The sequence below is a fragment of the Hemiscyllium ocellatum genome, chromosome X (genome assembly GCF_020745735.1).
Source record: "Hemiscyllium ocellatum isolate sHemOce1 chromosome X, sHemOce1.pat.X.cur, whole genome shotgun sequence".
Lineage (NCBI taxonomy): Eukaryota > Metazoa > Chordata > Chondrichthyes > Orectolobiformes > Hemiscylliidae > Hemiscyllium > Hemiscyllium ocellatum.
In genome coordinates this window covers 12,338,147-12,348,752 of record NC_083453.1, presented here as the reverse complement: position 1 = coordinate 12,348,752, position 10,606 = coordinate 12,338,147, and the positions used below count along the sequence as shown (strand labels likewise).

Sequence of the window (10,606 nt, the reverse complement as noted above, 5' to 3'; positions counted from 1 at the left end):
TGTTGTAATTATACCAGCTTCCACCACTTCCTCTGGCAGCTCATTCCATACACGCACCATTCTCTGCGTGAAAAGACTGCCCCTTAGGTCCCTTTGAAATCTTTCCCACTCACCTTAAACCTATGCCCTCTAGTTTTGGACTCCCTTACCCTAGAAAAAGACTTTGTCTATTTACACTACCCATGCTCCTCACAATTTTATAAACCTCTGTAAGGTCATCCCTCAGCCTCCGACGCTACAGGGCAAATAGCTCCAGCCTATTCAACCTCTCCCTATAGCTCAAATCCTCCAATTTCAGCAATATCCTTCTGAATATTTTCTGAACTCTTTCAAGTTTAACAACATCTTTCCTATAGCAGGGAGACAAAAATTGAACATAATATTCCAAAAGTAGCCTAACCAATGTAAGGCTGCAACATGACATCCCAAATCCTATACTCGATGCACTGAACAATAAAGGCAAGCTTACCAAACTCCTTCTTCACTACCCTATCTACGTCTGACTCCACTTTTAAGGAACAATCATTTTTCCTGATCATTTTCTCTCAGGATTAAGATACCTTTTGTAAATGGTCAGGAGATGAGGGGATGGGTTTTCAACACTTACATTACACTCTGACTTATTAATTATTGTCTGAAGGATATTATGGACAACATAATTAATAACTACTAACTCAATGACTAACTCAAATTGTATATCTGGTATGCAGTTTTATAAAACTAGTCATGCAGAATGGGAGAGTTACCTGTTTCTAGGTGTTTTTTGGGCTTTGGGCCTATCCACTCAATCCACTTTAATTCAATCGAGTGAATCCTGTGGCCCAGGAATTTATAGAGTCATTCAGCACAGAAATAGACCCTTCAGTCCAACTTGCCCATGCCAGCTAAGACTTCCAAACTGAATTACTCCCACTTACCTGCTTTTGGCCCATATCCCTTTAAACCTTTCGTATTCATGTCCCTGACCAAATGTATTTTAAGTGTCATGCCTGTACCTGCATTTACCACTTCCTCTGGCAGTTCATTCCATGTGCAAACCACCCTCTGTGTTAAAAAGTTGCCCCACCCCGGTCCATTTTAAATATTTCTACTCTGACCCTAAAATTATGCCCTTTAGTGTTCAGCTCCCCTACCCTCGGGAAAAGACCTTTGATGTTCAGGTCCCTCACTAAATGAGTTTGATCGTACTGGAAGTTGACAATGTCCCATTCCTATGACTGATGCACATTGTCAAAATTACAAAATTATTCCAGCACATTGATTTGTGGTAAAAAGATCTATCAAGTCTCCTCTCAGCCTCCGCTACTACAGAAAAAAAAACAGAGTATTTCTAGCTTCTCCTTTTAGTTCATATCCTTTCATTCATATCCTTAATCGAGGCAGTATCCTGGTAAACCTCTTATGAACAGTGTCAAAAGCCTCCACATCCTTCCTGTAATGTCATGACAAGAATTGAATACAATAGTCTAAGTGTGGCCTAATCAAAGTCTCACAAAAGTGCAACATGACATCCTGACTCTTGTACTCAATTCCCCCACCAGTAAAGGCAAGATTGCTATCTGCCTTCTTTACCACTAGACCTATTTGCATGGCCACTTTCAGGGAGCTATGGACTTGAACCTGAAAATTCCTCTGTACATTAATGCTCTTCGGGGTCCTGACATTACCTATACCTTTTGTCAACATTTAATCTCCCAAAGTGCAGCAGCTCTCGCTTATATGGGCTAAACTCCATCTGCCATTTCTCTGCCCATATCTGCAACTGATCTATATCTCTCTGTATCCTTTGACAACCTTCTACACTACCTGTAACTCCCCCAATCTTTGCATCATCTGCAAACTTACTAACCGACCCATCTATATTTTCATCCAAGTCATTTATATATATCGCAAACAGCAGAGGTCCCTGTACGGATCTCTGTGGAACACCACTAGTCACAGACCACCCCCAGAAAAACACTCTTCTAACATTACCTTCTGCTAATTCTGAATCCACATGGCCAAGTCACTGTGGATCCCATATCTAAAGCCTTACTAAAATCCATATAGATAACATCCACTGCTCGACCTTCATCAATTATCTTTGTAACCACCTGGGAAAATTCAATCAGGTTAGTCAGACATGACCTGCCTCACGCAAGGTCATGCTGACTGACTCTAATTAGGCCAAGCTTTTCCAAATGCACATAAAGTTTATCCCTAAGAATGGTGCTGAGCCACTCTTGATGATTTAAGTCCCTACCCAGAGTACATTCTGCACCCTAGGGCACTCAATGCTTCCTGCCAATGATTTTTTAGATTCCCTACAGTGTGGAAACAGGCCCTTCGGCCAAACCAGTCCACACCAACCCTCCGAAGAGTAACCCACCCAGACACCCAGACCCATCTCCCTCTGACTAATGCACCTAATACTATGTGCAATTTAGCATGGCCAATTCACCTGACCTGTGCAAACTCCACACAGACAGTCTCCCAAGGCTGGAATCGAACCTGGGACCCTGGGGCTGTGAGGCTGCAGTGCTAACCACTGTGCCATCCTAATTGCTTAACATGGAGCACTGACTCATCAGTTGAGGGAACATGGTTGTAGTTGCAGCAGGAGATTTCCTTGCCCATGTTTGACTGATGACATTTGACTTCATGGGGTCAAGAAAAACTTTCCAAATAGAAATTAAAATGGAAAACACATGCAAGCTTTGGTGGCAGTGTTGATGTAATCACTGTTATATTCTGATTTGAAAGTTTGGACTGTGTGTCAACTTTTTCTATACTTGCCTACATGGCTACATTGAAAAAGACGGGCCTCCTAAAATTTGCTGGTCCTTTTCAGTCTTGACAAGCTGATTCTATTCCATTGAGAGTATCCCAACACCAATGGGCACAACTATTGGAAGTGAAGATCATGGTTCAATTAAGCGTATGAGAGCAGCACAAAGATACTAAAAGATGAGATGGCAACCAATGAAGCGACAACAACACAGCCGCTTGAATGGTAAACAGGAGAAGCATCATGTGATTGCCAGAGCTACATGATCCCACAACCTGTGACTCAGATCAAGGATCTGTAGAACTGCCAAAATCCAGTCTTGAGTAGTGGTTGACAATTAAACAATGAATTGGAGGGGGAGGCCCAACAAATCTCCCTATTCTTAATAATGTGGGAGTCCAGCAGCTCAACAGACAATGCTGAAGCATTTCTCTCCATCTTCAGTCAGAATAGGCTGGGGTTGTTTTCCATGGAGCATCAGAGGCTGAGGGCTGAGCTTATAAAGGACTATAAAATCATAGGAGACATGGATAGGGTAAATAGACAAGGCCTTTTCTCTGGGGTGGGTGAGTCCAGAACTAGAGGGCATAGGTTTAGGGTGAGAGAGGAAAGAGAGGTCACAGGGATGATGGTGCAGAATTTGAGGGGGGAAAGTGCTCTGCTGTTTGGGAGGAAGCGCAGAGGAGCTCTCTCCAGTGTCCCAGCCAATATTTATGCCTTAATCAATACCTACTGAAATAGTTATTTGCATAATGCTGTCTGTGGGAGCTTGCTGTATGCAACATCACAACCACAACCACTTCAAAAATGCATCACTGACTGCAAAGTGCTTTGGGATGTCCTGAGTTTCTGAAATCTCTTCTTTGATAACCTTCTGTTTCATGAGATGATGACTTGCATTTGATGGCCAACTCTGTATTAAACCAGCTTTACTATCGGAAGGAGCAGAGGGTACCTGACTTATGCAGGGCAGCTGAAAGTGTGCCGAACCTGCGGGAGGTCAGGCCACATGGCGGCGGACTGCAAGGTCACGATCTGTCGGAACTGCAAGAAGGAGGGCCACCCGACCAAAGAATGCAAGGAGGCAAAAAACTGCAATCTGAGCGGGGAGGCGGGCCACGTGTACAAGGCCTGCCCAAGACATGGGGCCGCCACCTACGCGGGGATGGGCCACAAACCAGCAAGGGAACGGTGTCTGGGGGCACGCAAAAAGAAGGACAGGCCGGAGCAGAGCAGACGCCAGCTACTGGAGAGGGACAGCTGCCGAGCAAAGCTCCGACAGGACAGGCGGAGGAGGAGGAGAAGGGAAAGAAGGAGGCAGAGGAATGGATCCTGGTGCAAAACAAGAGGAGGAAAACCCACCCAGCTGCCAAAACCTCCCAGAGAAAGGGGAAAAGGCAGCTGCATGGGGATGACACGGACAGCTCTTCAGAGTGTGAGGACGGACGTAAGGAGGGTCGTCACCAAAAGAAGAGGCAGAGTGCTGCAGGGAGAAAGGAGAGCAGCAACTGCCAACCAAGGGACGAACCTCCTGAGGCAATGAGAAGCTGCCATCTCCCACCAGGTGAAAGCCAAGAGGGCCCCACCGCCACACAGCTCCAGGTCACTGGGAGCAGCGACCCTCTGACAGTCCTGCTGTCAGATATAGAAGCAGACAGCGTGTACCCCGGTCGCAGCCTGATGACACCGGAGCAGGCAAATGGACCGAGTGAGGAGCTGGACAGCTACTTCAGCCCTCCGAGGGTCCAGCAGTTCGTGTTCTGCATGGGGATGCAGACAGCTACCCCAGAGGGGCAGGACCAGCGGCAATTGGACACGGGTAACCTCCCAACTTGTTAAAAGAAATGGGGATTAAAGTTGCCAGTGCCAACGGGGATTAATGTGTGCAGCATAAAATCTGCTGCGCGATGTGTTTCAATGCTGGCCTTCCTGGCCAACGTCAAAGCCGATGTCCTGTTTCTGCAGGAGTGTGGGATACCACACCTCAGCAATTACAGGAGGTGGTCGAGCTTGGGGGCCCATGTGCCGTCAGTGTGGTTGGGGGCAACGATAACCGCTCCTCAGGTCTGGGCATCCTGTTGCGGGGAGGCAACTTCACCATCTCCGAGGTTAAGGAGGTGGTGGGCGGGCGCCTCCTCGTCGCGGATGTTAAATACAGAAACGCTCCCATGAGACTAATCAATGTGTACGCCCCAGCAGATAAGAGTGAACGGTTGGCCGTCCTGCAATAGCTTCCACTATTGCTGGCCACGTCCAGGCCGGTCATTCTGGCCAGAGACTTCAACTGTATCATTGATGCAGATAGACGATCCGGTGGGGGTGACAGTAAACTGGACGCCACATTCAGAGCCCTGATGGAAATGGTCAAAGATGCCAAGCTGCACGACGTCTTCAGCACCCTGCAGACAGAGCACAGCGTAGATACACCTGGTCACAGGCAGACGGGTCTATCCGCTCAAGGATAGATTACCTGTTTGTGTCCCGAACGCTCTCGGTCAGAACCACCGACGTCAAGCTGGTGTTCTTTTCTGACCACTGCCTCCTGCTGGCCGACTGTCACCTACAGGACAAGCAGCGGGCTGGTAAGGGAACGTGGAAGCTGAGCACCAAGCTGCTGACTCCAGGAAACATCGAGGAGCTCAAGAGGGACTACGCAGATTGGAGAACCGTGAAGCCCCTCTTTGAGTCTCCAGCAGATTGTTGGGAAACAGTAAAAGGGAACATCAAGAGGTTCTTCATCCTCAAAGGTGTTCAGGAGGCGAGAGAGAGGTGGGGAAAACTGTCCCAACTCTAGGAAAGTATGAAGAACCTGCTCCTGCTGAAGACAATGGGGGTCGATGTCACGGAGGACCTCCAGGAGGTGAAGGGCCAGCAAGCCTCGCTGTTTGCCTTGGAGGCCTCCAAGATAATCATCCGGTCCAGAGTCCGCTCCGTGGAGCAGGACGAGACGTGCTCACGTTTCTTCTTCCAGAAGGTGCACAAAGAGAGCTCTGTGCTCAGCAGTCTGAAGGAAGAAGATGGCTCGGTAACGTCATCTCAGGCTGACATCATGAGGATCAGCAAATCCTTCTATGCCAGTCTGTATGATTCGAAGCCAACTGACAGCGCGGCCTCCAACTCATTCCTGTCCTCTATCACGGAGGTCCTAGACGACGGAACACGAGAGAGGCTGGACCAGCCGCTAACTCTGGATGAGCTGACCAAAGCCCTCGAGTCCTTCGAAAATAATAAAACTCCCGGAAGCGACGGCTTACCGGTCGAGCTCTATTCCGCTCTGTGGGACTTGATTGGCCAGGACCTGCTGGAGGTGTATGTCAGTATGCTTCGGGCAGGTACCATGAGTGAATCCATGAGGAAAGGCATCATCACCCTCATCTACAAGCAGAAGGGGGAGAGGGAGGAAATTAGAAATTGGAGACCGATCTCACTGTTAAACACAGATTACAAAATCTTGTCAAAGGTCATCGCCAACCGGGTCAGGTCTGCTCTGGGATCGGTGATCCACCCTGACCAAACCTGCGCTGAATCGGGCAGGAAGGTCACTGAGAGTCTCGCACTCCTCAGGGACACGATCGCCTACGTGCAGGACAGGGGGGTGGACACCTGCCTCATCAGCCTGGACCAGGAGAAAGCCTTTGACAGGATAACGCATACATATATGAGGGCTGTCCTCTCCAAAATGGGCTTTGGGGAGGGAATCTGCAATTGGATCAGACTGCTCTACACCAACATTGTCAGTGCAGTCTCAGTCAATGGGTGGAAATCAGATAGCTTCCCTGTAAGATCTGGAGTCAGGCAGGGCCGCCCTCTCTCTCCTGCCTTGTTTGTGTGTTGCATAGAGCCATTTGCCGAATCCATCAGGAAGAATGCGAGCCTGAGAGAGGTGACTATTCCTGGCAGCGGGGGCCTACAGGTTAAGGCCTCCCTGTACATGGATGACGTCGCCGTTTTCTGTTCGGATCCGCTGTCCGTGCACAGACTCATGTGCATCTGTGACCAGTTCGAACAGGCCTCAGGGGCCAAGGTAAACCGAGGCAAGAGCGAGGCCATGCTCTTCGGGAACTGGGCCGACCAATCCTCTATCCCCTTCACCGTCAGGACTGAGCACCTGAAGGTGCTGGGTATTTGGTTCGGGGGGGGCTGGGGCGTGAGTCAAGACCTGGGAGGAGCGGATCAGGAAGATGAGACAGAAACTAGGCAGATGGGAGCAACGGTCGCTCTCCATCGCAGGAAAAAACCTGGTCATCAGGTGTGAGGTACTCTCAGTATTGTTATATGTGGCACAGGTCTGGCCTATCCCCAGAACCTGTGCCGCCGCAGTCACCCGGGCCATCTTCCACTTCATGTGGAGATCAAAGATGGACCGGGTCCGAAGAGACACAATGTACAAAGACCAGTGCAATGGGGGAAAAAAACACACCCAATGCCACCCTCACCCTGATGGCCACCTTTGTGTGTGGCTGCATCAAGCTGTGCGTGGATCCCCGGTACGCAAACACCAAGTGTCACTACGTACTGAGGTTCTACCTGTCCCCGGTGTTGCGAAGGATGGGCCTGGCCTCGCTGCCGCGGAACGCTCTGAGTAGTTGGACCGTTCCGTACCACCTGTCCTTCGTGGAGAAATTTATGAAGAAAAACACCTCTAACCACAAGTCCATCAGGAAGTGGTCAGCACATAGTGTCCTTGAGAACCTTCGGGAAAAGGAGAGGGCGGATCCTGTCGAGTGGTTCCCTGAGCAGACTGTCAAAGCTATTTGGCAGAATGCCTCATTGCCAGAACTTTCCAACAAGCACAAAGACATGGCTTGGCTGGTGGTGAGAAGGGCTCTGCCTGTGAGATCCTTTATGCACGCCCGGACTCTCTACTGCACCGCACGCTGCCCTCGAAGCAGCTGCGGGGGGGGACGAGACTGTTACACACCTCCTTCTGGAATGTACCTATGCAGAGGGAGTCTGGAGAGGAATGCAGTGGTGTTTGTCGAGGTTCGTCCCGAGCAGCGCCGTGACACGGGACTCCGTGCTCTACGGCCTGTTCCCCCGTACGCACACCGAGACAAACATCAACTGCGCCTGGAGGATCATCAACTCGGTGAAGGACGCTCTCTGGGTGGTCTGAAACCTGTTGATCTTCCAGCTGAAGGAGTTGACCCCGACTGAGTGTTGCAGACTGGCACATTCCAAGGTCCAGGACTACGTGTTGAGGGACACGCTGAAGCTTGGGGCAGCTGCAAGACGCGGTGGGGAAAGACCACCGTGTAACATCTGCCTACCTAAAAAAGAACAGGGGGCCCATGCAGTCGTTTGGCCTCTGCTGACACCTCAGTTAAATATATGGGCATATGATTGAAAAATGTACAGACCTGTATATAACAATGATAAATTCTGATCTGTGTATGTAAATATTGACATATGTATGGCATGACCAACTGTACAGACCATTTTATGAATAAAGTATATTTTTGAAATAAAAAAACTCTGTATTAAACATAGGTTGTGAAAACATAGGCTACCATTATGGTTGTGACAAATGCTATAGAAATTCATGTTTGTTCGTTATTCACTGGTAGCAGAAAGAGAATGGTAGGAAGCATGATTTCTTTTAATCCATTAGTCAATGCAGCTAAAGCTACTTCCACACTGAGGCTAAACTCCAACAATTAACATGGGGATATCTACATACATTATTAACAGTCATGCACAGTCTGAGTGTAATATTGCTGTCTCTTCAGCCAAACATAATACAGAATCTCAACCAATCATATCACAGAGACCACATTCTCTTCAGCCTGTTCTGAACTGGACCTGAAATGTTAATTCTGATTTCTCTCCAAAAATGATGCCGCTGAGTTTTTTCCAGCAATTCTGTTTTTGTTTCTCTTCAGCTTGTCTCTTCAACCAATCAGACTCTAGAACCACGGTTCAATTTGATCACAGAACTATTTCTCTCATGTCATTTCTGATTGATTTAGTCACACAGAACAAATCATACTGTACCCAAAAAAAGACCTGTGGAATATAGCTGCCATAAATGTTGCTCTCCATCCCCAATGCACAAAAATTCCTGATGATCACAGACACATTCAAACTTTAGCTTATCCATCTTCCAATTGCTCCAGCAACTTACCCATACAGACTTTCTGCAAATGCCTGACCTCAAACGCATCCTTACCCCATCATCTTGTCGCTTCCCACCATTCTGGAGATCCTTATCCTTCCATTTCTCTCCCTGATCCAAATTAACATTTTGCTATTGTTACCTCTTAGCAGCTGGACAGCTAAGCTGATGGTCTAATTCTGCTAAAGTGATTCCAGTAGATATTAGGAGGATCCTGGATCGTGATTTCAGATCATCAATCTGTTTTTGTATATTTGTTTCCATGTATTATCTGGAAAACGTAGAGCAAACATTGAATAATTAATTAAAGGTAAACAAGATTCATTCATTCACATGAAAGTTTGGCTTATAATAAACAACTGTGTAAACTAAGCCTCAATTAGAGCATTCCACTTCTTTCACAATGCTGTGTTTAATCATTTTGACGAGTCTTGTCCTTCTGAGGGTCACCATAATAATCACCAAGAGTTAAAGTAAATGAAGTCATAGGAGGAGCTTAACCTCACACCTCCGCTAACACATTCAACAACACTTCTATTCTGCTGAATCAGAGTGAACTGAACATCAGCTGCTTTAGTATGTAAATACACCATCTGATGTGGTTCTGAGTCATACGGCTAGAAAGCACCACCAGGACGTTTGTTAACTGATCTCAGTGAAATAGCTGCAGCATTGGAAATTCTGCAGCCTATACTCAATGCAATCAATTCAAACTGTCATTGGTCTGAAAGTGGAAGCAAACTGGTTCACTCCCTCCCCCATGATATATGATACAGAACAGGAAGGACACATGTTCAAGGTTTACGTAAGGATTTGTAGCTCGGGTGTGGTTGCAGTCATTGATTTGCAGACAGGAGAATTCACAGGAGGCTCCAAAGCACAGGATGTCACCTAGACAGGGGACAAAACGTTTGCAAATCAACTTCCCAGCTCGGCAAACATGCCCACAACTATAGCAGGAAGGACAAATATCTCCACTCCTGAATATCAAATTCCATGGGATTAGGAGCTCTTCAATGCCTAACCCACGTCACAATTTTTAATATATCAGCCTAGTCTGAGTGTCAGTAAAGTTTATTGGCTTCACAACTGAAGCTACTTATTGATATTAAACTGTCATCTCACACAGAGGACCAGAAAGATGTTTGGTGTTTTTGATTTCTGTGTGGGTTATAGGTGTCACTGGCAAATATCAACATTTGTTGCTCATCCTTCAGTGCCTTTGAACTGAGTGACTTGCTAGGCTATTTCAGAGGGCAGCTAAAAGTCAACCCACATTGTCAGGATCTGGAGTCACATGTAGACCACAGCAGTTAAGGAAGGCAGATTTCCTTCCCAGACGTTAGCAAACCAGACAAGCTTTTACAACAACAATTAAATGGCCACCATTAGAACAGATGTTACGAAATTCAAATTTCAACCACAAACCATGGTGCGATTCAACCCATGTCCCCAGAACATTAGCCTTAGGATCTGGATTACTACGCCAGTGACACTGCCATTATGCCACTAACCCCATCACTAATAATTCAAAAACTTGTCTCAAAGCAGCTTGGGCTGCCTTGTGTTTTGATCATTTGTGCGCGGGTTTTGTGGCACAATAGTAATGTCATTATCTCTAGGCCAGAACGTCCCACGTTCATTTGCCTAGAAGTGTGTCATAACATGTCTGAACAGAGCAATTTAAAAAAATAAGGTAATGGTGGAAGCTAGTGTGATGAAAC

General features: G+C 47.2%; 1 protein-coding gene across 1 annotated transcript in view; it reads left to right on the top strand.

Annotated features, from left to right (window-relative positions):
• The first annotated feature begins 3,670 nt into the window (after nucleotides 1-3,670).
• The window catches only part of letmd1 (LETM1 domain containing 1), a 44,365-nt gene continuing 37,429 nt past the window's right edge, over nucleotides 3,671-10,606 (top strand). Inside the window, exon 1 of the mRNA XM_060820974.1 lies at nucleotides 3,671-4,518. Within this exon, the coding sequence (XP_060676957.1) occupies nucleotides 3,671-4,518 (848 nt within the window). The remainder of the gene's footprint in view (nucleotides 4,519-10,606) is intronic.